General features: G+C 48.0%; 14 protein-coding genes across 14 annotated transcripts; 4 read left to right on the plus strand and 10 right to left on the minus strand.

Annotated features, from left to right (window-relative positions):
* Nucleotides 1-127: 127 nt before the first annotated feature.
* Nucleotides 128-2,017, minus strand: P170DRAFT_164017 (Zn(II)2Cys6 transcription factor domain-containing protein). Its single transcript, XM_024842584.1, has 3 exons — nt 1,941-2,017; nt 1,183-1,893; nt 128-1,115 (listed from the first exon to the last, which is right to left on the minus strand). The coding sequence occupies exons 1-3, from the start codon at nt 1,983-1,985 to the stop codon at nt 258-260; spliced, it is 1,614 nt and encodes a 537-aa protein (XP_024706615.1). The 5' UTR covers nt 1,986-2,017; the 3' UTR covers nt 128-257.
* A 429-nt stretch (nt 2,018-2,446) lies between these two features.
* Nucleotides 2,447-3,124, plus strand: P170DRAFT_353150 (uncharacterized protein; the record flags this gene model as incomplete). The annotated part of the gene is made up of 1 exon (XM_024843964.1): nt 2,447-3,124. One exon carries the CDS (start codon nt 2,447-2,449, stop codon nt 3,122-3,124), a length of 678 nt encoding a protein of 225 aa, XP_024706616.1.
* Nucleotides 3,125-3,374: 250 nt separating this feature from the next.
* On the minus strand, nt 3,375-4,403 carry P170DRAFT_474857 (uncharacterized protein; the record flags this gene model as incomplete). Its single annotated transcript, XM_024853184.1, has 1 exon — nt 3,375-4,403. The coding sequence occupies one exon, from the start codon at nt 4,401-4,403 to the stop codon at nt 3,375-3,377; it is 1,029 nt and encodes a 342-aa protein (XP_024706617.1).
* Nucleotides 4,404-4,833: 430 nt separating this feature from the next.
* On the minus strand, nt 4,834-5,978 carry P170DRAFT_509316 (zinc finger MYND domain-containing protein). The gene has a single exon (XM_024854663.1). It carries the CDS (start codon nt 5,946-5,948, stop codon nt 4,965-4,967), a length of 984 nt encoding a protein of 327 aa, XP_024706618.1. The 5' UTR covers nt 5,949-5,978; the 3' UTR covers nt 4,834-4,964.
* A 333-nt stretch (nt 5,979-6,311) lies between these two features.
* On the minus strand, nt 6,312-7,118 carry P170DRAFT_474859 (uncharacterized protein; the record flags this gene model as incomplete). The annotated part of the gene is made up of 1 exon (XM_024853185.1): nt 6,312-7,118. One exon carries the CDS (start codon nt 7,116-7,118, stop codon nt 6,312-6,314), a length of 807 nt encoding a protein of 268 aa, XP_024706619.1.
* Nucleotides 7,119-7,855: 737 nt separating this feature from the next.
* On the minus strand, nt 7,856-8,884 carry P170DRAFT_474860 (uncharacterized protein; the record flags this gene model as incomplete). The annotated part of the gene is made up of 1 exon (XM_024853186.1): nt 7,856-8,884. The coding sequence occupies one exon, from the start codon at nt 8,882-8,884 to the stop codon at nt 7,856-7,858; it is 1,029 nt and encodes a 342-aa protein (XP_024706620.1).
* A 786-nt stretch (nt 8,885-9,670) lies between these two features.
* Nucleotides 9,671-10,789, minus strand: P170DRAFT_474861 (uncharacterized protein; the record flags this gene model as incomplete). The annotated part of the gene is made up of 1 exon (XM_024853187.1): nt 9,671-10,789. The coding sequence occupies one exon, from the start codon at nt 10,787-10,789 to the stop codon at nt 9,671-9,673; it is 1,119 nt and encodes a 372-aa protein (XP_024706621.1).
* Nucleotides 10,790-11,234: 445 nt separating this feature from the next.
* P170DRAFT_474862 (uncharacterized protein) lies at nt 11,235-11,732 on the minus strand (the record flags this gene model as incomplete). The annotated part of the gene is made up of 1 exon (XM_024853188.1): nt 11,235-11,732. One exon carries the CDS (start codon nt 11,730-11,732, stop codon nt 11,235-11,237), a length of 498 nt encoding a protein of 165 aa, XP_024706622.1.
* A 1,270-nt stretch (nt 11,733-13,002) lies between these two features.
* On the minus strand, nt 13,003-14,100 carry P170DRAFT_425554 (zinc finger MYND domain-containing protein; the record flags this gene model as incomplete). Its single annotated transcript, XM_024847644.1, has 1 exon — nt 13,003-14,100. One exon carries the CDS (start codon nt 14,098-14,100, stop codon nt 13,003-13,005), a length of 1,098 nt encoding a protein of 365 aa, XP_024706623.1.
* Nucleotides 14,101-15,118: 1,018 nt separating this feature from the next.
* Nucleotides 15,119-16,185, minus strand: P170DRAFT_493610 (zinc finger MYND domain-containing protein). The gene has a single exon (XM_024854050.1). The coding sequence runs from the start codon at nt 16,153-16,155 to the stop codon at nt 15,148-15,150; it is 1,008 nt and encodes a 335-aa protein (XP_024706624.1). The 5' UTR covers nt 16,156-16,185; the 3' UTR covers nt 15,119-15,147.
* Nucleotides 16,186-16,598: 413 nt separating this feature from the next.
* Nucleotides 16,599-18,561, plus strand: P170DRAFT_436357 (cellulase family protein). Its single transcript, XM_024849139.1, has 4 exons — nt 16,599-17,333; nt 17,386-17,559; nt 17,608-18,169; nt 18,219-18,561. The coding sequence occupies exons 1-4, from the start codon at nt 16,920-16,922 to the stop codon at nt 18,311-18,313; spliced, it is 1,245 nt and encodes a 414-aa protein (XP_024706625.1). The 5' UTR covers nt 16,599-16,919; the 3' UTR covers nt 18,314-18,561.
* Nucleotides 18,562-22,078: 3,517 nt separating this feature from the next.
* Nucleotides 22,079-22,651, minus strand: P170DRAFT_474866 (uncharacterized protein; the record flags this gene model as incomplete). The annotated part of the gene is made up of 1 exon (XM_024853189.1): nt 22,079-22,651. One exon carries the CDS (start codon nt 22,649-22,651, stop codon nt 22,079-22,081), a length of 573 nt encoding a protein of 190 aa, XP_024706626.1.
* Nucleotides 22,652-23,370: 719 nt separating this feature from the next.
* On the plus strand, nt 23,371-24,063 carry P170DRAFT_354245 (HAD family hydrolase; the record flags this gene model as incomplete). Its single annotated transcript, XM_024844020.1, has 1 exon — nt 23,371-24,063. The coding sequence occupies one exon, from the start codon at nt 23,371-23,373 to the stop codon at nt 24,061-24,063; it is 693 nt and encodes a 230-aa protein (XP_024706627.1).
* Nucleotides 24,064-24,765: 702 nt separating this feature from the next.
* Nucleotides 24,766-26,809, plus strand: P170DRAFT_474868 (MFS transporter; the record flags this gene model as incomplete). The annotated part of the gene is made up of 10 exons (XM_024853190.1): nt 24,766-24,889; nt 24,936-25,072; nt 25,128-25,210; nt 25,261-25,358; nt 25,404-25,524; nt 25,578-25,965; nt 26,016-26,146; nt 26,195-26,525; nt 26,583-26,688; nt 26,739-26,809. 10 exons carry the CDS (start codon nt 24,766-24,768, stop codon nt 26,807-26,809), a joined length of 1,590 nt encoding a protein of 529 aa, XP_024706628.1.
* Between the last annotated feature and the right edge of the window lie 209 nt (nt 26,810-27,018).

Here is a 27,018-nt window from a genome sequence, read left to right on the forward strand (position 1 = left end):
TCTTATACTTGGGGAGGAATGTGGTAATGTCTTGTGGTAATTTGGTTTGTTTTCAGATAGAATATGTCACGATAATCCATTTTGTTTCATTGGTTACATTGCTTCATCATAGTACAGACATGCGCATAGGCAAGTACTCCATCGTAAGACTTAATACCTATCCAGAAAGGGTCATCAATACCACATCCAAAACGTATTCTGGTCAAGTATCTCGAGTCACTACCCCCTCCCATCGCCTTCGAGCTGAGACCCCATGATCAGAAAACCCCAAAATTCAATCGATCACTCAATCCCGCCCACCAAGTTGTATCTACTTCGGCTCCCTGATCTCGCCCACGCCCTTGGCTTTCGTGTCGTGAGTCCGACGTCCTATCTGGTCCCACAGTCGACAACACCCAGTTCGGCAGAAGCGAACGACATCGTCCCTCTGTTATCCCTGCTTCATCGTAATCAAATCGATAATTAGAATAGCCAAAACAGGGTAATTGGAGGACGAAGTGGAGGTATGAATGCAGATATTTGGTTTCGAGGGAGAGAAGGGAGAGGTTCTGGGGCGAGTGAGTTATAGAGGGAGATGCTGATGCCGACGGTGACATTGAGAGTGAGGGAGCCGGGGCTTCATAGTGAGGAGATGGATATTCATAATTCCTCCCGCTGGTCAGACGATCAGAGACCGAGGGCCTAGAGACATGAGCGACCAGGTTATTTAAAAGTAGGACCAAAGCCGTCCATTCCGCGACTAGATATGAGAACTCGTTCGTTGGGAAGGTCTTCGGATCAGGGAAGTAAGACTTGCTTTCCGGGGAGTCGATACAGGTTGACTTATGAGGTGAGCAAAGTAAAAATTCGGGGTGTGCGGATTTTAACCATGCTATTCGCCAGTTGAGTAGGTCTGTGTGGAGCTGTTGGCAGCGTTGAATTGAATCTGGATCCACATGTTGAACTTGATGATGGGATGAAGTTGTCTGTGACATGATAGAGTATACAGAGGTGACTTTCGCAGCGATGTCATATAGTCGATCTCGATGGGTCTTTCTGGACTTCTTCCAAGGGATGGTCATCCATTCTCGGCGAGAGAGAAAGGAACTCTGGCCTCTCGAGAGAAGATAGAGGATCTAATTCCAGTGTCAGCGATATCATCCCATCATGACAACTCGCCAAAACGAGAAGGAGGAAGAATACCGCCATCTCCCTTAACTTCCTAAAAGCCTCATGCGTCGCCCCCAGCTGGAACTCCCCTGGCCCCTGCTTTTGCATGAGCGCCAACGCGCCGTTTAAATGACCCGCCCAACCGGATCCATATATCTGGGTCGGACGTTGCTGCACAGCCTCGAACAGCGTAAAGACTAATGATATGACAACCAGTACGGACTTGGGCTTGTCCGTACGAGATACGTCATTCAACAAGCGACTGAAGATCTGCAAACTAGCGCTATACGCACTAAGGCTGAAGACGTGATATGCTCTGTCTGTGCTCTCCGGGGAGCATGATAGCCGCATCGTCGCCAGAGCAATCAATGCGAGATCTAACGCGCTGTTCTGGGGCCCTGTCGACGAGATCCCAACGGACCACGCGTCCGGGGTGCATGCGTATCGTGAGTTGAAGTTAGTCCATAGCGTAATGAAATGAGCCGAGAACTCCCCCGCTGACAGGTCCAACGTGTTCAGGGATATGGGGGAGATGGAAATTGAGTCTCGAGCCTCAGAGTGGAGAGTGCGGGTGGCGATGTGTTGGTCTTTGCTTGTTGAGATGGCTTGGCTGATCAGGGGTCTGATGGGGCCTTTCAGGTTGTTCGAGTCGAGGTTGATGAACACTTTGCGTCCGGTCTCGTAGCCTAGGCATTTTCGGCCGGAGAGCTCGCATGTTTTACAGTGAGGATGGGATTTATCGCACTGGTTTGGTTAGCTGGGTAGAGGTGAAGGAAGATTAAGAGACGAACGGCTTTCTTGCGGGCCTGGCACGTGCGACAGGGTCGTGACATCATGAGCCCTAATTTGATGAACTCATGCTCCGGAGTGAAGGCAGACATGATGCGAACGGTGGACTCTGGATCATTTGTCTCGACCCGAGATCGATCAGCACTAGCCTGCTTTAGCATATCGGGCCGTCGGAAAGATGACTTGAACGACTACGCTTGGGGCTGCCAAGTTATTGGTCAATGGTTCGTGTTTGCGCTAGATTACGGGGCTTATTTCGCCTGACAGGCACCACTATTCCTGTGTGGGAAGTTGGATAGAACATCGGTGCAGATGCCCCACTGCTGGTATACAATGCTTTTGATACAACGTGGTGGCTACAGACATATGGCTACAGACGTGGAGGAGAAGCCGGGTATATAAACATGAACAGTTACCAGGAACATTGGCAGTAATACAAACAATGGCTCTTCTCTCTCCAGTCGCAAAGGCTTATCTCTACCAGTCCTGTCCTTCATACAGATCTACCATGTCTACTCCCACTCGAATCTTTGCCGGGGTCCCTCTCATAGACACCCCCCTCGTCCAGAAAGCCATCGACTTCGCCCGCCATCACAACGACACCCTCTCATTCAACCACGCCTACCGCTCATGGGTCTTCGGCGTCATCATCGCCTCCAAACTCCCCTCTTTCTCAGACATCGATCATGAAGTCCACGCTGTGTCTGCTCTCCTCCACGATCTCGCCTGGGACTGCAGGACCAGTCCCTTCGTCTCACCAGACAAACGCTTCGAAGTTGACAGTGCCAACGCCGCGCGAGACTTCCTCACCCGCGAGGCTTCACACTTCGACGCTCGTCAGCGTCAGCTCGTATGGGATAGTATTGCGCTGCATACGACTTCGAGTATTGCGCGTCATAAAGAGCCCGAAGTCGCGGTCTGCAGTATGGGCATTTTTGCGGATTTCAGGGGTCCGCAGTTCCCTGGGGGGCTGCTTACAAAGGCCGAGTACAATGCGGTCGTTGCGGAGTTGCCGGCTGATGGGTTTAAGGTGGGAGTTAAGGAGTTGATGTGTGAATTGTGTGAGAAGAAGCCGGAGACGACGTATGATAATTTCGTGCGAGATTTTGGGGAGAGGTTTGTGCAGGGATATCCGTTGGGGAAAGGGAATAAGGTAGAAGTGTTGATCGGGAGGATTGACCATTGAGAGGGTGGATTTACTTTGTAATTTACGGCGCAAGCTGAGTGAGGAGGGAATTCATAAACATCATATCTAGCCAACTGCATTTAATTTACGACGGAAGTTAGAATGAAGAATAATCAACATAAAAAAAGTCAATTGAAATTTGCGAGAAGAAAAGAACCAGCGAGCTCCATCTAATATCAATCTGTACATGGAGTCTCCTTTGATAAAGCAACCTTTGGACATGGCAGCGATTAGTCATAATAGATCCAACTCACCAAAAGATATCGAGAAGTTCTTTTAGGTACTCAATTGCGCCGGGGCTTTCAAGCCATGCATCTCGAACTGCCACCCGGTTTAGGGAGCTGTCCCAAACGCAGTGATCCCCGGGGAAAAGGGACCCTGACGTGCATTTGCACGTCCGAATGTGAGGACGGTAGCCATATTGTATGTAGGGCCAAAAGTCGGAGCATTCGCTATCCACTCGTCGAAACAGCCACATGATATGTTTCTGCAAGACTTTGACGTCCCTAATGTGGTCATTGAACGACAGGTCTTGCTCCTGTGCGATGATGTCAGTCGAGGGGATATTTGTCGCAACCATCTCCAGTATTTCTTGGGGAAGCCGTTGTCTAGCGGCCTCTCGGACAGCGTCAACTGATTCCAGATCGACAAGCATTCGGATCTTTATCAATGTCGCCATAACTGGCAACTGACATCCGTGGCACTGGAACAACGGATACGGGTCGTCGAAGGGGGTTGTGTTGTTCAAAGATCGCAGGTAGAGGACCTGATGTGGTGGCGTCCTGCACTTGATGTAGTAATTTGTCCACTCTCTAATCAGCCCCCATGCCCGTGAGTCTTTGCCGAGTCGGATGTACATAGCCGGCAAGACGATATCCGTCCACCACCCCTTGGAATCTCGCGCTATATCAAGATAGAAGGCTTGATACTCAATCGATCTCCGTGTGACGACCAAACGCATTGACCTAGCTAAGGTGTAGCAAGCTCCATGAAAAATACCACGTCTAAACTCCACCATTTGTGGAGAAATCGTAGCCATGGGCTGTGTAGTAGCATCACTTGCTAGAAACTCCTGGTACAGGTTGAAGGAATGCTCCATCCAACCATAGGCCGAGCCTATGAATTTACATTTTCCGGCTTGTTCAGCTTCGAGATGCATATGCTTGTGTTCACGGCAGAACTCGGCGACTTTGCACTTGTTGCAGAATAGCAGATTGGTGCTCCTTTCACAGTAGATACACCCAGTTGGCAGGGTCTTGTATCTGTATGTGAGTGCCATTTTGTAACGGTGATTACTGAGTAGAACGAGGGGTTGGACAGAGATCCATGTCTAGTATATATAGAAGTTTGATTGCAGTATTTCTTGGATGGAGAATCCCATCTAGATTGGCTTTTTTACCTGAGCTTTTCCATTAGAATCTCTGCTTTCCACATACTGACTGGTGGTTTCCATTATGAGCTTTATGAGATAGAGCCGTTCCTGTTTGTCATGTGGTAGTTTGGGTTTATTTCCGATAAAGGCCAACACTGCACAGATAGGTAACTATGCCTTAGTTATTATGAAGCAGTGTCTATTAAAAGAGAGTGCATGATATCCCAGAACTACTGGGTTCACTGAAAGAACTTTAGCACAGGTCGAGTATGACCACTATTACTACAATGAACGGATAAATTTTGAAACACAGATCAATTTAAAATAAAATTCAATCGTCGAAAATAGCCGCACTATCTTCACCTGCAACCTAATCAGGTGAGGTGTGAACAACATCCAAGTAACAACACAAGAAAGAAACCACGTTAAATCATCTCTGCGTCCTGGGAAAGGTACGTCATGGTCGGTTCACGGACAGGATTCCCGAAGCTTTGAGATATACTCGATAGCCCATCGGTTCGCATTCCAAACATCCAGCGAGTAAATATGGCCCAGATTCACAGGTGCGGTTGCTTGCTCTGGCAATTCGCCCGCCTTGTTTCCTATCACTAGATTCCACGCGTCGGGCCTCTTTCTGGAGATCACGCCATACAGCTCTTTGATCTGAGCACGGAGCTTGCCGATATGCTCGGTATTCTCGTTTCCGAAGAAGGCTTTGCGCTCGTTTGCAATAATTGACGTAGTTAGGACATATGAGCAAATGTGATCGAGAATCTCTTGCGGAACCTTGGGCCCGGCTGTGACGGCGGCTGCGTTTAGTGCGACCAAATCGTGCAGCATGTTGACTTTGAGTAGCAAAAGCAGTAAGGCGGTGTCGATTTCGAATTCGTTGTCAAGGAGCCATTTGGAATCCTCGAATGGATCGGAACTGTTTTCTCTTGTAGCTACCCAGCTCTGCAGGGGTTGCCCCCAATCAGCAGTGATGCGGGACTTCGCGAGGCTGTAGAATTCCGCATGTCGACCCAACCGGAACAGCAGACGGAGGATGCCGGTTTTGTTTTCCTCGTCGTTTTGAAACAAGTGCGCAGCTTCTATGAGATGCTCCAACTGTGCTTCGAGAGCCTTGCGAGTGTGCAGGTGTTCAAGGGCCTCGACCCATCCAAGGCGAGAAGCGGCGTATCTGAAATTGTCCGAGCGAAAGCGCCACCCCCGTTCTCTAACATCCACTTCCTGAGGAGTTATGATGTTTCCATCCTCATCGCGAAGATTGTAGAGTTCAGTTTCGCGGCGCGCGCGAGAAATAGGGTCACAAGCCTCCTGGTGGATGGGCTGGTGCTGATGCAAGTGTTCGGGGCTGCAGTAGGAGACAACCTGGCAGCCTTGGCATTCGTGGGAAGTGATGGGGCGGTTGCACAGACTGCACCCCTCGATGATATCGAGAGTTGACGACATTCCGTTGCTGACGGGTAGAGGGAGGAACTTATTGTTGGATTCTGGGCTACTTCGTAAATAAGATGGTGGGATTTTCAAGTGTACGTGTACGATTTGTCATGGCTGCCTAATCGGGCTTATATAAATACGACGAATAAAGACGAAAGGAGATGCAAAGGGCCGTTAACAACCGGTGGGTTCCACACTATGGAAATAGTCTGTTTTAACCTAGTCCTAAGTTGACAAAATTTGAAAAAAGCGATCAAAGAAATGAGTTGTCAAAGACTCAATTCGGAAAGTTCCCAGGAGCCACAACGGCCAGTTTAACAATTTCTTTCTGGCAAATTTGAAAAGAATTGAACACTTAATCAAGTGAGTGTAAAGTCATTTCTTGTCAACATTCAGAAGCTCTGTAATGTAGTCAACAGCTTCGGGTGTATCCCGCCATGCATCCAGCACTTCGCATAGATGGCAACGAAAGGACGGAAACCGAGGGGACGGTCCTTCAGGATGATCCAAACATAAATCTTCAGTGCCCTTCTGCACACCTTCAATGATAAAAGGCCATGTACGTGTAGTTCTTTTATGAACGGCAATAAAAAGGGCTTGGATGTGGTCGCGTAGTTTCCTGATTCGTTCTGAATGATCGGTGTCGTACAAAATCTTGTGCTTTGCAACGGCCAGAATACTCACTGTATATTCAAGAATCTTGTCAGCAATCTCTGCAGGAACCTTGGTGCCCACAGATTGTACTACTGCATGCAGCACCTCTAATTCACGCACTAACCTTATCTTCATAAGAGCTGCCATTAGGGCAAGTTTTGTGTCAAAGTGAGGCCCAAGCAAGAAGTCGACGTCCTCGAATAGATCTGCCGTACCGGTGTCTCGTAGCCAATGGTGAATCTGCAAAAACCCGACTCTGGATGACACAAACCGAGGGTACCGTTTTAGTAAATTGAAGAATGTATCCAGCTCGTTCAAGCGCAGATAGTAACTAGCGATCTGCAAAAGCCTTTCATCATCTAGTCGAATCAATCGCCCTAGTTCCACTAAATGCGTCAATGCTTCTAGAATCGACCTTGGAGTCGGAAATCGAGCAAGCATGGATACCAAGTAGGTACAACCCTGTAGGTACAGCCCACTACCGTTTCTATGCACGGTTTTCTCGTCCAGACCTTCAATATTCTCCATAATCTCTCCGTCTGAATCGAGGAATCCCCCCCCCTCGGGCAGCCAAGAGTCCTCGCGCACCCTGGATCTCCCCGCATGCATACCTATGCTGTTGCTCATGCTTGTCCTAATCAGAGGAACTGCAGCAAAACATAACCATGCAATCTCTGCACGGCTGAAGATTGCTAGTCTTTTCGCAGACGATACATGCGTCGACGAGGCCTAAGCAAAAATAAGGGGGGTGAAGGGACATGGTGATACGGTGTACCTGCCACTGAAAGGCAATCAGCAGATGCAAGAGGGGTGCGTGCCAGATTAACAGTATGGTTGAAAGTGCACGTTTATACTTCTCGACTAGGGTACTACACTACTTATTTATAGATTCGCTATCAAGAGTGGACTCGGGAGGCTCCGTTCTAAAAGTGAAAGCCAATTTGATTTTAATATTCGTTTACTCGTTGTGATCTAGTAGGAGGCCTCGTGGTAGATGGAAGCTTTAACAATTGCCGGGTTCAAAGCCCCTATCTTACTGGCTATTAATAATCTAGGAAGGGCCCCAGCGGCGGGGACCTGATATTCAGGCATAATGCTTTAATTAATCAATCAATGTGTGCATTGAAGGCGTGTACCAGCAGCGGATTGAGTCGCGGCACAGATGCAATAAAGGATAAAATAACCCGACGAAAACGATTGAAACAAATGAGACATACTAAGACTCAAAGGATTTCACAATGGTTAATGAAAATAGACATAGACTGCTACCTATGTCTAAACCTAGCAATACAAGCCAAGGCACCCGGGGTCTCCAGCCAAGCATTCCCAATTTCCCTCCAGATGTTGGTGAGATGCCACTTATCGAGATCACAGGCACGTGAATCATTTTCATACTTATCATAGAGGACAAACGGCCAAACCTTATCGTCCATCCTATCCACTGTGTCATATAGCAATTGAATCTGATGACGCAGAAGCTGGATTCGTTCCGTGTGGTCATCGCCATGCAGAACAGCCAGGTCATTTTGTATGAAGGAGCTAGTCGGCACAAAGGAACGAATATGGTCCAGGACCTCTCGCGGGACTCTAAAGCCAAATCTGGTAAGTGTTACCTGTAGACCTTCCAGGTCGATCAGCATTTTCACCTTGATGAGAATGAACGGAAAGACAAATCCCAGCGGAGTAAAATCGTCATCGAGCCAGGCGACTTCGCCCCATGGATCCACGTCGCCTTTTTCTCTGATCAATTGTTGGTAGATTGGATACACCCCACCATGTAATTCAACATTCTGGCTTGTTAGGAGTCGGTTACACCTGCTCACAATATTGTACGCTTCATGGTCGCGACCTAGACGAACCATAAGTCCCATGGTGGCCAGCTGTGCATTTAGATTTATCGGGTATATCTCAATCAGTATCGCTAGCCGTTCTTCGGCGGCCAACTTGGTATTAATCTTGCTTAGGAACGTAGCAAGCTTCTCACGGACATCTTTGTAGACCGCAGTGCTACGGAGGCCAAATGCAGCATACAAGTCTGTTTCATGAGCGTGCACAACAGCCCCGGTCGAATCCCGTAACGGGTTCTCGGCAAGGAAGGGTCGCCCATCATGCACTTTCTGGCAATATCCGGAGTGTTGCGCTGCCATTGCTGTCTTGTGCTCGACACAACAGAAGTAGGCCACTTTGCAATCACAGAGCTGGAGATGATCGCCTTTGTTGCAGTAAGCACATCCGGTTATAAGGACGCGCGGTCTGCGCAAATCAGGAGAGGACCCTTCGTCTGGGTGCGACATTGCTGCTTATCCCGGGTTCCAGAAACCGTTCGATCTTTGATATTTCTTATGGATGAATGCTCAATCACCCGAGTAATGCAAATTTGCGAGACGGGCTGTAGAAGCCGGATACATGAGCAATCGATGCTTTATATAGCTACAGGAACATTTTCAAGCACTGGGTAAGTTGTGTCAGGCCCGGAGGTTTCCAGATTAAATGCAAGATTCAGTTATCAATTGGAAATTACATTTGAAAATCTAGACTTCGAATTGATTAGTTTTTCCCGGAAATTGGTGGTGGTCATAGCACCGCCGATGATCTTTTGTTTTTATATTCGTGGGTCTACCGCTCTAACAGGACAAGCACAACCCTTCTAAACTGAGCCTTCGTCAGTACAGCAATCTTAATTATAATACCGAGCTCCTTAAATAGAGATTGGAGTTAGTCGAAAGACAGGGCGATATAATGACACAAGGATATATTCATAAGATTACCATTTAGCCAAACGCGACCATATTACTTCAGATTTAATCTTGATTTTTCTTTGTTTATTAGTATTATCTTTTTAATTTACCCTTGCTTTTTCCTGCTGTAGATGATCAAAATGATTCCAACGAGGTCCTCTTTAGTGCTACATCATTGGAAATAAAAAAGAAACGACAAAAAGCCTGGCAGGTTGCAACGGCTCAAAACTAACAGATAGTGATCACAACAACTTACCGGGGCAAGGTCCTTTCGATTGAATCTCACGTTTGCCGCTGACACAGACAACCTGCCTTGAGACCACCACCAGCCTCAGGAATTTACTAAGCTTGTAAAGTTGCTCGGTAGCCGAGGAATTCATCATCGCCAACAATGCACTCCGAATCATATCTGTAAACCATGTCGGTGATATATTCAAGGGCGCCAGGCGATTGCTTCCACGCGTCCTCGATATGAAACTTGGACATTTCTTTTAGATGGCACAATGTGCACCCGGCACGTCCCATCCGGTGAGTATGCCGTGAGCATTCGAGTCGTAGCAGCACCCGACAGTCAAGAAGATAAGGCCACATGTACCTGCAACGTGCTCGCACTGCCCACCACAGCCGCGCGATTTGACCCCTCAGGAGCACGATCTTTTCTCGATAGCTGGTCTGTCGTGTATTGTGCCTCGTCGCCAAAATCGGGTTCTTGAAAAGGTGGAATCGTATGTGTTCCAGTAACTCCAATGGGAGCTTTCTACCAACTGTTTCGGTCACTGCGTCGTTGATCTTCTCGAGCTCTTCCAGCTCTGTAAGCATGCGGAGTTTGATGAGGGTCGCGAAAATGAGCACTAAGCTAGGTACAAACGGACGGTGCAGTAGGTAGCCATCATTCCATGGGTCGCCGTTTCCCACAGTGGCCATCTGTTCGTCGGTAAGCCATTTTTTGCGCCGGCAGAGGCTGAGGGTATACTGCCAAAGAAAGGCATGGCACTCGTCATCACGGCTCGCTCGAATGAGATACGAAGCCACAACGCGTGGGGCAGAATACTCAGACTCAGGTCGAAGAATCGTATTCCACCGGAGGAGGTCTGTACTTTCATCAAGACCCTGTCGAGTATGGACGGTTCTCAACGCCCGAGCCAGCACATGTCTATGCTTTAGACATTTGTCAAATACCGGGTTCTTGGATTTGGTGAGGTAGATAGAGTCAATTTGCAGCACGTCTTCTGGGTGAAGAAACTTCACTTGGCTTCCAGAGAGTTCCCTTTTCCCATCTTCGTAATTCTGGCGTGCGGTGACTATCGCCAGGCAGCAGACTTCATTGTGGATTCTGCTATGAAGCCGTTTATGCTCATATCTGCAGTAGAATATGGCATGGCATTTACAGGAAAACAGGTACTTCGTCGTACCGCATTCAGGACATCCTGAAGGGTAGCCGGCAAATGGTGGAGGGACCATCTTGATTTAGCAAACAGATGAATCAAAGCCAGTGGGAGGATTGTGGGGTCTGTGGATAGGGACCAAGCCAGGTTGAGCAAAGGCAGAGGTGGACGAAACGTTCCAAAAGATAGACGAGTGTATTTATATACTGTTGCTGCCATCGTTGGTGAAGGGTTCCTTCATTCTGGAAGCTTCCGTCATAAAAGGGAAGGCATGCGCTATCCTCAGTCTGCCTCCGTGAATGTCTGCTTCTTTCATGGAGGGTACCGGTTCATTGAGCCATACATTTAACCCAGCATCTTTCGGATGTCGGTGGGACGTATGTCATTACTTTTTACTGAGGTTATGATCGGATTTGTTTTCTGGTTGAAGGAAATTATATACTTTTTGCTAGCGAAGTCCACATTGTTTCCAACCCAGCCTCGAAACTTGCTCTCGTTTCCTCGATTGCCGACTATCCAATCTAGTGGTTATTATTATTTCTGCATTCATTAAACAGCCTTGTAAAGTATTCGACGGAATGAGGCGTCGTGTCCCAAACTCCCCAGAGCCAAAGCGAAAAACCGTACAACTCGCTGCCGTAACCACGGTTCTCAAGAACAAGCGACCAATTGTCTAAGCCAACTATGGAGAACAGTCGCTTGATGTGGTCTTCAAGTGTTGTAATAAGCTCCATGGCATCTTGACTTGTCATGTGCTTTTGAATCAGCCTTTTCCCTAAAACAGTCCTCATTGAGTCCGGCACGATACTGTCCAGGATCTCTCGAGGAACTCTTTGTCCAATTGTTTCCAGAGTAGCTACAAATGTCCTCAAATCTTGAACCACACGGAATTTGATCATCGTCAAAGTTGCTACCAAGATGTATCGTATCTCCCTGTCTGCAAAGAACTCGATGTCATTAAGGATATTCAACTCGTCCGGTTGGAACTGAACGAATCTCCGTGGTCCTGAACTCTCCATTTTGTCTTTGGTCGCAAATCGCTTTAAGTATTCGTAGCATATATCATCTTGACTACATATCAGGGTCGTGGCTAAGATTCGCACGAATAGACCAGGAGATCTCTCCCTGTTCACAAAAAGGAAGGAGCGTAGCCCATGGGTTATCACTGCTTGAGATGCTTGTATTGTTGGAATATGCAAAAGACACCATGTAAGATCTATTTCCGAATTGATGAAGCCTTTATAGAAGATGTTGTCTGGAAAGCTCCTCGGGCCAAGCTTGTCAACGTTAACGCGCAAAGGATCCAACACGTACTGGACATCTTCTAGTAGCAGAAGCAATTCAATTTCAGTCTTGACAAGCTCTTTCTGGGCCTGCAAACAGTAGTACTTATGTTTTGGGTAGTACTTCTTTTTACAATTAGCATTACAGAAGGCGGCTACTGTACATTCGCATTGTAAAGAATTATTCATCGACCTACATTGCGGACATCCGCGGATCGGGTTGGGATGAAGGAGATTGAGCAATTCAGCCTCATCAGTTTCCATTTTGGCGGTTTGATGGGGCAGTGTAATTAACACAGCTTAGTTGTAATAAGCCTTGTGCAGGATCGAATCGTCGTTTTTATACCACTCTCATTGCGCTTCCGGGAGATCTTCCTTCACACAGCCTTAGTATTTTACGGATCCTGCCATATAGTGCAAACCAAACCCTGGTCTGTTGAATTCAATCATACCGAGCGAAATGCGCTTTGCTATTCTTTCTCTCCCCGGAGATTTCCAGGTTTTGTCTATGCATGCTGGAAATTATGTCTACATATTTACACATACTTGATAACTTCCGCGGACTTCTTTTTCATTCGGGAAACCAAGTTCAGGCCCCGGGATTTCGGTACGTCGTTTTGGATTCTTTCGTCGTGTGCTAAATATGGTCAAGGAATTCTATTCCTGAAATAAAACCGTGTTTTACTAGGAGACATCAATGAAATCCGCATTCACGTTTCGGTGACTAGGTGAGCATGTGAAGATACTAGGTAAAAGCCTTTACCAATTTGTTAGGCTACAGGATTCAGTATAATAGTGAGTAGAGCCCCGCCTCTGTCGGTAATTAAGGGATGGGGTTTAAAATTGAGTGCTTCCTTCAAATTAGGGTGCTTGGGGATTCGAACAGTTACATGCATTTAGGTTGTTAGGGAAAGTGTTTGACATAATAACATCAATTCATCATAAAGGATTCCCTCGAGCATGAACCGAACCATGCCCGTTGTAAACCCCTCTTGAGCTTAGATTTCTATTCGTGGAAGGGGATATCTTCCAAGTCAATCTCTTCAATGATATCAGGATCCGGTTTGATCCTGGGCTCCATCATCGTCGGACCTTCATATATGAAACTTCTGATAAACTCCATGCCATCCGGGGTGTTTCTAAGTGCCTCGCGCAGATGTAAACGAATCATAGTGGCTATTGCGTGGGAATGCTCCTGAGACAGCGACTTAAAGACTTTGGAGGGTTTCTCGTCAAAGAAAAGGTAGGCCCAGACCCGCGGGTTATAATGCTTGACAGCAACAATCAACCAGCGGACCTGCGTGGTTATGCTAGCAAGAAGGCTCTGATACATGCTTTCGCACATGGTATATCCATGATCACCGGTGGTGGCGATATCCTCCAGGAACCCGAAATGAGCTTTGCCTTTCAACTCCTCCGGCACTTGTCTAACGTCCCGGTCAGCTACCATTGGCATTTTTTTCAATTCCGCAATGACTCGCAGCTTCAAAATCACTAGTCCCACGCGCAGGGTCACCGGACACGAAGTCTCTCGGATGATGTTGATATCGTTAAAGGCGTTCAGCTTGCTGAAGTCCTTTTGGTCAATACGTGGCCACTTATACTTCCCTGAGAATATTTGGAGGAATAGCTTCATCAGCGTGTAGGTTTCGTCGTCGCCGTTCAGTCGAAACATGAGACCCAGCATCGGCTGCAAACATGCATTGGCAGTCGGTTCGGTCGGGAACATGAGCAGCGCTTTCCTTAGCAGTTTAATCCGCTTCTGGGCAACCTGAGGGCGAGGAATCTTTTCCATGACACGGGCAAGTCTGATTCGAGCCTGGGCGTAGCTGGCGAAGTGGTTCTTGTAGTCGTTCCAAATCGCGTCGCGCTGGGGAGTGTCTTGGAGTAGAAAGTCCGGGGAAACAGGCATTTCGGCCTTGATTCTTTCGTATTTGAGGTACTCTGACACAAAAGCGTCGCAAGTTGGCTTGTGAACGCGAAGATCCTCTTTTTGATGCTCCTCGCCGCAATAGAAGACAAAGCCGCATGTGGGACAGTGGTAAAAGTTCTGTTTGGAGTCGCATACAGGGCACCCGGTCGTGTACTCGATGGAGTCTGACATGGTGATGGTTGGAAAGGTAATGGTTATCTGTCTCAGGAAAAGTCGGGTTGATGTTGGGAAACCAAGGAATCGACAAGACACGGCGAGTGGTTAGCAGAGGGGTGAGACGTCCGCTGTCAGAGATAGATGTAGGTATTTATTATCCCCCATATTGATTTCAAGAGCTCAGACATGGGGAAAAGTCCGTTATCAGGTTTGTAATTCTGTGGTCCAAATGTGCCGTTCTCGACATCATCCGTTATTTTTTGATCCCCTGTTCCAAACACTGAAGTTGCCGGTTTTATTTCCATACTCGCGAAAAGGCCCTATTCGACAACGCAAGAGACTTAAGTCTATGTTCCTGGTTACTGTATAATATGAATTTGAGAGTGTCATGGCTGGTCTGGAAACCTGAAAATCCGGGTAAGATTATTGAACAATTATGACGAATGAGGGCTGGTTTTCTTAAGTATATCGAGGATTGCATACTTTCTAACGTCCATTGTGAGCCATAATCTCGGCCAACGACATTAGATAGGTATAGGGTTCCAATATCGCTTGCGCTTTGCTGGCCGAACGAGACTACACATTGTTTTGGAACGTCGTAGTGTTTCCATTAGTCTGAGGGTTTCTCTTTACATGCTATTCTCATACCTGGCTTTTGAGCAACAATAAGATTTCCAATACGAGAGAAAGGATAATTTCATAATCTTATAACTGCGAAGAGTACAGTTTGAATGAAATACGATGATTTGTTAAGAGGAATTTAAGAGTGCCTTAAAACGGAAAAAAGAGAATAGTTTGAAGCAAATGTAAGAATTAATTGAGAGAAATGTGAGAGTACTATGAAGGAACTATGAAAATGATTTAAATGAAAGGCGAGAAAAGGAATACATGAATCGTTTGCAAAGATTACATTCTCAAGAATGAGCCCTGTCTACCTTCTTTCCACTTGAAATAATAGGCGAGCATAGACACACGGTAAGCGCGAGAACACCTTCTTTGAAGACACGATAGGCATAGGTCCACGCGGATGAATGTAAGTTCTTGTGCGTCAATCCAGAGCTGCTATCGAGTCTCGAATCCATCAGTCAAGATTGTCTTGCGAAGGACGCCCAAAAGATAATCCAATGCGCCCGGAGATTCACTCCAAGCCTTCTGCAACCACTCGACAGTCCCCTCGGCTTCTGAAACCTCCTGGGGCTTCTCCATCTCCAAATCATCCAGAGCCTTTCCAAAGGATTCGTCTGGGAACATGGATCGCCACAAGTATTGGTTGTGGCTGTGTACATGTCCGGCCATAAGTTGAATATCCTTGTGTAATTCTCCGATCTCCCTGTCATGGTTGCTGGCTTCAAGCACCGGACGCTTCTTCCAGACCAAAGGACTGGTTACGACCTCTCGGCGTATCACATCCAGAATTTCGGTGGGGACTTTAGGTCCAGCCACTTGTGCGGCCATTTTTAGTGATACCAGGTCCACGGCCACTCTGACCCTCAGCAGGATTTTAAGCAGGCAGCCCTGAATCAATCCTAATATATGAATGCCAGGTGTTCTGTATGTGTGGTCACGGTGGACTCTGAGATCATTAAGTCCGTCGAGATACAAAGGACGGCACTCGTCATCCCGGTCAAGGCGAATCAAGTAGGGCGTAACTCGCATATATCCAGAGACGAATTCAGCAATGGTTTGGGATCCATGCCATTTCTCGACTAGTTCCATTTCCTGTTCGATCGCCTGCCTGGTATGGACCTGCGAAAGCGCCATTCGCAATTCCTGTAGGCTCGAGAGATATTCCATCAGCCATGCCTTGTTTGTGAGGTAAGCCTTCGTTGCGGTGATCATTAGCGTCCGACCGGAGGGTCCGACGTGCTCGATGATCTTGTTTCGCACAAACAGATGTTCAAGGCGTTGTTCATGAATAGCTTGGCACTTGGGTTTGTGTTCCTCTTCATCTGCCTTTTGATGCTCTTGGCTACAGTATAGCGCTACCATGCAACCACCTTTACAGGGGTTCAGGTTTGATGACGAGTTGCAGTAGGCGCATCCGCTCCGAATGAGTTCCTCTGAACCCATCTTTCAATGACTTTTGAACGTGGAGAGAGTGGCAATGCGAGGCTCTTGTATCGTCTTCAAAGCTTAAAGAAACAGTAGATCTTGATGCTGAACTCTCGTTCCATCTGAGGACGAATTTAGGATGTCTGTTTATACCGAGTCATTCCTGTCTATCAACTACAGAAAGTCGCTTTAATTACGATGTTTCTCGGAAGTCTCCTTCTGTGGTGGTTTCTGCAAAGATGCACACTCCTGGCGCCGCGATATGGGATATTCCGTTTGCTTAACTGCCGGTCCATGGTTCGCTGTTCCTAGCCCTATCAAAGCTCTCAGAGCGGTCCGTGCGATGACTCATGCGCCTCCTGTTTCGTGATATCTGGATAGGCTCTTTGGTAAGTTCCGGTTACCTTCCCAACGCTCTCCGTATCTCAGATCCTTCGGCCGGAGACCATCGGGATCGACAACGCTAGCGGAGCAGCATCATGTTGTGCATTCTGCACTAAATAGTCTGGGCGACTGGAACTTGAGGAAACAGCGCTAACGCTGGCAAGGATCAGCAAACATGACCTCATCACAACTGCCCATGCATGAACAGGCAGCGACTAAACCTTGCACAGTAAAATCCCGAAGCATCCCCGCATCTTGCGACTGGTGATTATGCGTGGCCTGTTCTTGGGTCCGGAGAATTTCCTCAATTACTTTACTTTGGAGTGATATATTTAGACCGATGGCCACCCGCACTGGTGGTGGAGTGGTCTGCAGGAACGACCGGGCTGTAGTTCATCATGTATTTTCTCAACTCTTTTACGTCCGCTCTAATCGGACTAGGTCTGGCTCCTCTCGTTGCTTCTATCTCTGACTCTCCCCTTTCAACCTCCGGTCGCTGGATTGTTGATTCAGATGGTGCCAATGTCACCTTTGCAGGGGTGAATTGGCCCGGCGCAGCCGACGCGATGCTGCCCGAGGGTCTTCAGTACCAGTCCATCTCGTACATCCTCGGGAAGGTTAAGGAGTTGGGCATGAACTCGATTCGGCTGACCTTTGCCATCGAAATGATTGACGATATCTATGATCAGGGCGGAGATGTGCCGATCAAAACATCCCTCATCAATGCCCTCGGTGAGGAGAACGGAACAGCCGTGTATCAGGATATTGTTAGCCACAACGATCAATTTGGAGAGGAGACCACTAGATTGGATGTGAGGTATTCTCATCCTATGGATGCCCTTCGGACACTAATCATGGTAACAGGTTTTCGACGCCGTGGCGAAAGAGTCTTACGAGCAGGGTATTTATGTCCTTCTTGACAACCATGTATCCAAGGCCAAATGGTGTTGCTCCACCGATGATGGCAACTCCTGGTTCGGAGACGAGTACTTCAACGTGACGAACTGGCATAGGGCGTGGAAGTACATGGCCGATCACGTATGTCTTCGCATGCCTCTATCTCAACTCCTCTAACTCCATCTCTAGGTCAAAGATCTACCGGCTGTCAAAAGCGTCGGAATGCGCAATGAGTTCCGCCAGCCAGATGACGAATCCACCAGCGAAGAATACAACTGGGAGGTTTGGTACAAGAATATGGTCGAAAATGCCAAGCAGATCAACGAAGCCAATCCGGACCTTCTCATCCTCTTCTCCGGACTCAACTTCGACACTACCTTGGCCCCCATTCCCACCGGCGCAGACCTCGGCGACGGAACGAAATTCAATAAGGATGACTTCAACTTTGCCGATAAGATTGTCCTCGAGCTTCATAACTATGCCAGTGACTCTGGTAGCTGTGACAGTCTCAAGTCCAGCCTCTACAGTGGCGGGTACAATGCACTTGACGCACAGAACTCGAGCATTGTGAATGTTCTGCCTGTGCTAATGACTGAATTCGGCTTCTCTCAAGACGACTCCTCTTACAATACTGTCTATGCTTCCTGTCTAAGGGAGTATTTGCCGGAAGTTCAATCCGGATGGATGGTCTGGGAGCTTGGTGGAAGTTATTATATCCGTGAAGGACAGCAAGACTTTGATGAATCATGGGGTAAGTCCTTTTCGATGTGATCTCGTCCGGAACACTAACAGATATCTAGGCCTCCTTGATCACACCTGGTCTGATTGGAGATCTTCCGATGCAATTGAGAAGGGAATGATTCCCATGGTCAGTGCTACTTTGGGAACTGAGTAATTTGATTGCTGGTGTTCGTAACGAGCTCCAACCGGCTAATGTCCTTGGTTTCTTTCCCAATGCTTTTCTATCTATTCTTTACTCTCATCTTATCTTTACTCGGTTTGCTTTGAGTACTTCGGTCAAGATGAAATTAGCTATCATCAAGTCTCAAACCTTTCTACTCTGGTCACCCCTTGCATTTAATATCCCCCAAATTTATAGCAATCTTAAAACCTTTCCCCTTGAAGCTTGGACCTGACATAATTGACCAGAAAGAATCCAAGTTGTACGCTACGTCCTAAGTGGCAAAGGCTATGTTCAACACTTAATTCTATGTGCTCTCGGACTAGAAATTCTAATTCCGAGCATATTTCCTTATGTTTTGCTGATATTCTCAAGGGAATTCTCCTGATTCTCATGAGAAGGAATATTGTAGTATTCACTCAGCTGAGTGCTTGCTGGACAAGTAGTTTAGTATATTCATTTATTTCTGTTGATCCAGGTAAAGTCAAGGACAACCTTCTCAATGAATTATCTGTTCAGCGCAAGATGTGAATATAATTTCTCTTCCATTCCCTACATAGACTTTTCTTCACTAGATCTCTAACCTTCAAAAGTAGTATCCCGTCCCAATTTTATACGGCTAAATCAATTGATTATTCTGTATCCTTCCTGCACACCTCTCCCCGTTTATACTTTCACGTCTCTTCCGTGTCCAAGTATCTATGTATATTGGAATCCAATGGGATGCTCACTTGAATGAAATACACCCGTGCACTTGACGATGCTATGCTGCCATAAATGACATGTCCACCGATAGTCGACGATGTTGCAATGCTTCAGGACGCACGCCACATCTTAATACAGCACTATCAGTTACAGAGCTTTCAACAGTCGAGCGATTGGGGTACACCTAATGTGAGTTCCCTGGCAGTCTGTACGGTATTCTGGTGCTCGGCTCGTGGTCTCCCCCTGTCTTTAATATGGTGCAGATCGCTAATAGCAGGGCTTTCCACCCACTACAGATATGTAAGTTGAGAGAATCTTCAAATTCCTGTTACACTGTCCTTTTACGACTCCAATACCAGCCTCGGGACATGCAGGATTTCAGAGCGCCTAACAGGAGTGAGACCCGGAGTATGTCAACTATACAGTTGAATATCGCTGTGCCGAATTGCAATAGCCTTCTAGCTATTTGAACACGACTATGGATATAGAATACGGCGAGTGCATAAGCATAGCCAAACAACCCTGTGCCCAAGAGACAAATATCCGATAGCTTCGTCGATATGAATCTCCTTCCAGCGCAGAATGTGATAAATTGCCAGAGGGATGAACACGTCTTTATCTCCCTATGTGGTCTACCTCCCACTGCTTTCAAATCAAACCATGAAATACTCCATTCTACCATATTCCCCTTCCAGAAAGTCGATTGGCCAATCGTGTTTTACAGTCATTCGTCCCATTGTGAGCCAGCAAGCATTCGAGCTAAAAGGCACAATGCAGTTTAAGCTGCACAAGAGCACGTTGTCGTGGGGACGAGACAGGCGTTCAGGGTCGATTCAATCAAACCGTTGGACAACTTCTCACGGTGTCCCGCTTTATATGGTGACTCCGGTACATATACCAAGCGTTGGAATGCTCGGCTTGACAATACGGTCTTATTCCGATCCTCGTTCAGCCTTTACAAGTGACATTCCACCAACAAGGCTAATGGTCACGGTTTCCAATTCTATTCCCTTTCTTCCCTCAACATTTCCCTTCTCGAAGTCGGAACAAACACCGGTGATCAGAGCAAATAAAAGCCGGCTAGGACTCATCACCATCCACATGCCACTCGCTGAAATAATCAACGACTTTTCAGAAATGGCAGTTAGGGAACGACTGCCGAATCATCTTGTCGGAACTCAGCACACCACTAATAGCGCCCTTCATGATGTGGGCTAAGTTCGAAACTAGTGTCAGAACTGCATTCGAGACCCAGAAGATGGGTTCCAGGAAGAGCGATGATTACCAGGCGGTTGAAGAAACTAGCATCAAGGGAAGCTTTGAAATTCAATTTCGACTTTGCGAAATATCAAATGTTATAGCCAAAGTTTTGAATTAAGCTTTCCCAAAAAGTCGCTTCTTACAAAAGGCAGATATGGTCAGCATGTATGAATGTCTAGGCTTATTCCAAAGTTTCTCCATAAGAAAGCTTTTTTTATGAAAGTTGATAATGAACAAGACTAGATAATTTTACCGAGCCGTCTTGACCATGGCTATAACATGTCCTATCTCCGTGTCATGAATATTTCTGCGTCATAGGCATGTTTCTGAGGTGTCATCTGCCTAATGAGAGTAGTTAACAAACGCACTTGCCACATATCAGAGTAACCTCTCTCGCCAGCTTCGACTGACCTGACAAGGCAACTACCCCAGCTTCTCGCCTCAAATTAAGGCAAACCTCCAAAGCCTAAATCAGCTGCCTTGGCTAATCCCTGCACTGTAACACCCTCGCGAGGCGTTTGGCCACATTGGCTGGTCTACACCTGCATCGAGCCGAGACATGCTCGTCGTGGTTGGCGGATGGAGTCAAGCACGTCGCACAGATGATCTGGGGCTGAGGAATAGCAGCGGCAAGTGAACATGTTCCACGCCACTCGTGGGTTGATTTTGGTTGGAACTGCATAGGTCATTCCACGGTTCTGCTGATCGCTGGAATAGGTCGGGATTCGATGATGTAGATGCAGATGTCTCGGCTTGTTGCTGTAGTGCGCTGTCGATGGATGACTGTCCACCCCATGTAACCCAAAGGCCATCGACTTAGCGAAAGCCATCGTTTGATTATTAGCAGCCCATCGTCTTGACCAAACGGATCGTATCCTCGCCTTCCCCTTCCCCTTCCTATCTGTGTCGATATATTCAATTCGCCATCCACCGCCGCATAATACCTCGCCGCATACCTCGCCGCATCACTCACTCGCAAAGCACGCCACCGCGCTGACCTTGCAAACCATAACTGCATCTCCATCTCAAGCGCCACCGGAACATTATGCTGCGTAACCACCCTGTCTGTCTCCCTGTCTTTCTCGCTCTCGCCGCTCCCAGACGCCTCCACTCGCAGTGTGCGCACGAATCCGGCCAATATTTAGGGAGGGCGCAATGACATGGTAGATACGTTTAACTTGGTGGCCATATCATTCGCAGTATTCTGGTTAGATTGTCAAATTTCTGCCGTCCACGATGTGAGATAATGTGTGGAGTGATCTCTCACTCCATGAGGCGTTTAGGGGAGCAGGGTGGGTGGCGTAAGGTCTGCGTTGCAGTGCAGCTTTCTCTGAGTGGGTTAACTCGTCGAGAGGCATGCTTTGCTGTGGTCACGGCTTTGCTGTAGGGTAGGATTGTGGCTTCTGGTGTCCTGACGACTAGGGTGATGGCAGTATCGCTTCATGAAGTAGAAAGGAGGGGCTGGCTGTCTGATCTGGATGATGAAGGCAATCTCACAACTGAGTTATTCTGGATTCAGTGGAATGCTGTAATGCTACAGCATCTTGGGTTCTCGCTCGTTTTGGCCTGGGGACACAGGCAGGTCCTCTACTTCATTATGCAGTGGGGCTTTTGTCCTACAGCATTTGCGAATAGAAGCAATCATTAGATAAATTCAATTAGAGTAACCAACCTTGTCGGATGACATCAATCTGCCTATTTTTAGTCCAGCAAAACACACCTGGCCTATCCCTGGTACCCTCCAGTTCAACTTCAGTTCATCGTCCTCCAGAACATACCAATCACATAACCCCTTCAATGACTGACATGCAAGATCGCCGCGTTCCCCGAATCCTTCGACCAAATCTCAAATCGCCCCACCTCAGTCACAATGTAAACGGAGAATCTGCCTTGTCTGTCTGCGTTCAGACACGCAGGAGTGACATCCAGCGCCGGGGGATTCCCATACTGCGGCACATTGTATACTCCAAAGACAGGCCCGGACGCCGGTGCCGTTTCCCCCGTGACGGTCTCTTCGTCCCAGTCCGACGACATGGCCGCAGCCACGGTGAGGTTGGGCGGGTTCCGGGATGGTCGAGTGAATGCCGGGAACTGCACGGTGCATTTTGTGATCGCGGAGATCGGCACGGGGTGTTGGAAGCCCACCAGAGTTCGGATGAAGGTGTCCGTCGTAAGGTTTGCTTCGAGGGTCTCTTCGAAGCCGAGGGTACATTTGGAGCAGTTTTCTTCAGGGCAGGCTCGGCAGCCCACGCTAGAGTGGAGGATCGTGGAGTCTTTGACAGCAGGCCGGTCGGTGGTTGCGGCGAGAGTAGTGATTATGCTGCTCGCCAGGGCGAGAGCCGAGAGTAGGTGCACAACGAGGTGCATTTTGTGGTAATGAGGTCAAAATTGAATCAAACGAACTTGAAATGGGGGTTGATGGGGGGTGAGATGAATGAAGTAAGGGATGCAAAGATGCGCGCTGCGATCCTTTATACCCTGCAGTGGCAATTCTTTGGAGAGGTATACACCATAGTCACGGTATGATTCTCTGTCATGATGCGACCTTGAGAGTACGAGCCTGTTTGTGATGGGGCAAAAGAACTGATTGGAAGGGTTTCTTGTGCCATTACGAGCTGGCCACCTCGCCCGAAATAGAATGGCAGGCCTGACAGGATGGCACAACGATAGATCAACTGGGCAACACATGCGCTAACTGCTGCAGCATCGACGGCCTGATTGATGCTAAGTATAGCATTCAAGACAGCGGTGTCTTGTCGGGGAGAACGCTTGTTGGATGTTACACAAAGTGTGGTCCAGGGCACACAAGCTGTGTATTGCATGTGCCTTGATCCATTTCCAACAGATCCAATGTCTGCCAGCTGTATACGGACATGTCAACAGGTTTCTTTGTGGCCTGGGGTTCCTTTGTAGCTTCATCTCAGCCCTAGAAATATTGATCGAACCCCGAAATGGACGAGGATCGCGACTAGCGCCAGACTCGGTCGGCTAAGGATCGGCAGCAAATCGAGATGGTCGTGAGTCACTCGTCCGGAGTAATTTTTGTCGCATCTCACTCAATTATCGCAATAAACCGCTCGTTGACCATGTACAAACTCGTTATTTTCGACTTCGATGGCACGATCTTTGACACATATGATGCCATTGAACACTCCATTCTCTTGACTTTCGAGACGCTCCTCCCCGGCTTCACTCCACCTCCCGATGAAGTCCGCCGGCTTGTCTCCACGGGCGCTCCGCCGGGAAACACCTTTCGAAGTCTCCATCCTGGCGTGACTACCTTTGACGAGGATTATTGGGTCAAGAAATATCGCGAATTATATGCAGTTCACGGCCAACAGCGCGCCAAGCCATTCCCCGGCGCCGAGCAGGTGCTGAACTCCTTGCGTGCCCGCGATATTCCCATCGTCATCATCAGCAACAAGGGCGTTGAGGCTTTAAAATCGGCTTTGGCCAAGACTGGTCTCTTGGGATATTTTCCCCAGCCGTTTATCCTAGGGGATGGAGTTCCTGGGGTTACGAGAAAACCCGATCCTTCCAGCTTCACGGACGTCATGCTGCCGAGACTGAACGAGCTGTATGGGGAGAAAGAAGGCGAGGTGCTTATGGTCGGCGACACTCGAACCGATATTCAATTCGCCCAAAATATCAAGGCAAAGGTTTGTTGGTGTCGGTACGGCCAGGGCGACAGCGAGGAATGTAGTCGCTTGAACCCGGACTTTACCATTGACTCGGTGATTGATCTGTTAGACATTGTGGGCATTTCAAAGACGGAGTGATTCGATTTCAGCATTTGATCTTTTTGAGCTCCTTCTGCCCGATTGCAATATATAGGCATCGAAATCATTAGACTGCATTTCGTATCCGCATTTCACTTCGCTTTATATTATCCATCCAGCATCTCCGTTGATCTGAAACTGCATTTTGAAATCAAATCCCGCATCATTGCCCTGCGAGTCAGTCATGTTTATTATCAACACCTCGTTCCCAGGCCCGTTTACTATCACCGTGGATAGGTTCGCGTTGCGCGCCTACATTCCTTGCATTGTAAAGGGAGAAAACGCAAGGAAATCACGGCTCATTGAGTTTTCGGCTAATGATCAGTCGGGACAGAAAAACGCGCAGTTCAGCCGCACTGATGAACGCATATCTCCCTGCACGATCCTTGTAGATTCCCTTGATTTGGGTTTCTCTTCGACCCGACAGGCCACGAGGCCAGGCTCATCCTCTCCGATCGCATCCAAACAATCATTGTGATACGCCGGCAGCCACGCTATCTTAGTGTGAATCCTGAGACTAGTCAATTCGCGCATTACTAGAACTGCGGCTGACGTGATAATCTTGCCAGATAAGGAATGTTCGGCAGGATCATTGCTTGACTCATCGCGCCAGGGTGGCATTGGACCTGAAAAGTTCTTGCGCTATAATGTTCTTCAGCGGCAGTGTCACGTATCAATGAGGTTGGCATTTTTCTGATCAAAATGACCGCGAATGAAGAATCTCCTCTGCTCCAGAATCCGACCGAGCAAAGCTCAAGTGTCCAGGAGCAGCAGAAAGGACAGACTGAGCGCGCCAATCAACTTGTCGTTTACGGCTCATTCATTGGTAAGCATGTCGCGTTGGGTCAGCATCAATACTAATAGTGTTTCAGGGATCTTTGTTGCGGCAGCGGATGACTCTCTGGCGATTTCGACATGGAGCTCCATAGCCTCTCAATTCCAGCGCCTGTCAGAAGGCTCATGGCTCGTTGTGGCGTATAATTTCGGGTTTTGTGTCTCTCTTCCCATGGTAAGCTGCTCAGAATAGCGTTCTCATCCATAGCGCTGACTAGTCTGTTGAATAGTATGGCACCCTGAGTAGCATGTACGGTCGGAAGAATGTCCTTCTCGGTGCTTATGCCCTTTTTGCCGTGGGATGCATCGCATGGTTTGTCTGCGCATGAATCAATATATCGAATTTTTGCTCATCCTTTCTAGTGGTGTCAGTGGCTCGTTGGAACAGCTGGTTTTCTCCAGAGTGTTAGCCGGAATCAGCGGCGGCGGGATGATCTCCCTCGTTTCGATCATCATCACCGGTATGTTCTTTTATACCGGGATGTTTCCTCACTAAGAACCTGCAGACTTGATCCCTCCTGACGACGTGGCTCTTTTCCGAAGTTATGCCAATGTTGTCAGTGTCCTCGGCAGGAGTCTCGGTGCTCCGTTGGGTGGGCTTTTGATTCAGACAATCGGCTGGCGATGGTAGGTGCTCGCTAGTCGCATAGCAAGTCAATATCCATCGCTCATAAAGCCAGGTCTTTCCTCGGTCAGCTTCCTCTTGTCATTGCTTGCGGTCTGGTGGCAGCCTATGGCCTTCCATCATCGTTGAACATTCGCGAAGTCGAAGAAGACCATGAGAATGCTCCGCCCACCAAGCTCTCGGAGGTCGACTTTACCGGTCTTTTCTTTCTAGCCTTATCCACAGTCATCTTACTATTCCTACTTCAAGATGCAAGTGTCACCACGGAGGACCACTCCCACTTGATGACGTTGCTAGTGCCATCTTTGGTCGCTGCTGTGGGCGTGTTTCTTTTTGTAGAGGCATACTGCGCCTGCAGGCCGCTCATTCCGCTTAACCTTGTGGCAGGATCTTTGGGTGGCTATTCGGCGGGACAAGTGTTGATGAACACTGCTCGCATGGCGGTTGGTCTGCACTTTGCTTCGAAAGCACTCTCAACTAATCACGGCCGCAGGTTGTGAGCAACCTCGTCCCCTACTTTGTTCGCGTCGATCAAGCTAGCAACGTTTTTGCTTCCTCGACGTACGTGATTAGCGCGTCGGGCGTCTCTATCGGGGGCGTTGTTGCTGGTGCAATTATCAAGAGGTAGAGACAATTCTGGCCTCGTAGGAGCTTCGCTGACTTTCGAACCAGAACGAAACGCTCCAAAAAGATGAGCATCATCGCTGTCGGAGCGTCCATCCTTGTTTATATCCTCATCTTTGCACGCTGGCGCGATGGCTGTTCCATCCCCGAGATGTTTTACTTGTTCCCTAACGGATTCGCTGCCGGTATATTGTTCTCCACACAATTCATTGGAATGTCGTTTGGTGCGCCGAAAGGATGTCTGGAGACTTGCATCACGACATACTATCTGTTTCAACAGTTGGGGTTGATCATCGGTCCTGCTTCCGGGGTGGCAGTCGTTCAACGAGTGTTTGGGAACCGACTGTCGCAGAATCTAGACGGATTTGAAGAAAAACAAGTATATCAACACCCCGATTCTGCTCCTTACGTCGAGCTAACCCACATTGCTCTTCAGTTCATCGGTCGGATACTCGACGATGCCAGATTCGCCGAGAACTTGTCGGACTCTGTTCAGCAGGTTGTTCGCTCGAGCTACCTCTATGCGTTCCAATTCGTACCGCGTGAGTGGATCGATCCTCCATAGGACCATAGTACTGACAAGCCGGCCCAGTCATTTCTGCAGCGTGCTCGGTAGCTATGCTGCCTATCGTCTTGTGGTTGAAGGAAGAGAAGATCGAGTGAATGCTCCGTGGAGAGACGCCATTCAATCTTTGGTCAAGTCCTTCTCAACTTTGTTGGCAATCAATCGAGAACTGAGTCGACATTTGAGCTCCTTGGACATGATTTGGATCATTATTGCAGCGAGAAAAAGTATTCGGACACGAAGGAGCTAGGGTCATTATATATATTTATCCTTATCATCAGCAATGCTGGTTTCAAACTAGAAATGC

This window comes from Aspergillus steynii, assembly GCF_002849105.1.
Source record: "Aspergillus steynii IBT 23096 chromosome Unknown P170scaffold_3, whole genome shotgun sequence".
Lineage (NCBI taxonomy): Eukaryota > Fungi > Ascomycota > Eurotiomycetes > Eurotiales > Aspergillaceae > Aspergillus > Aspergillus steynii.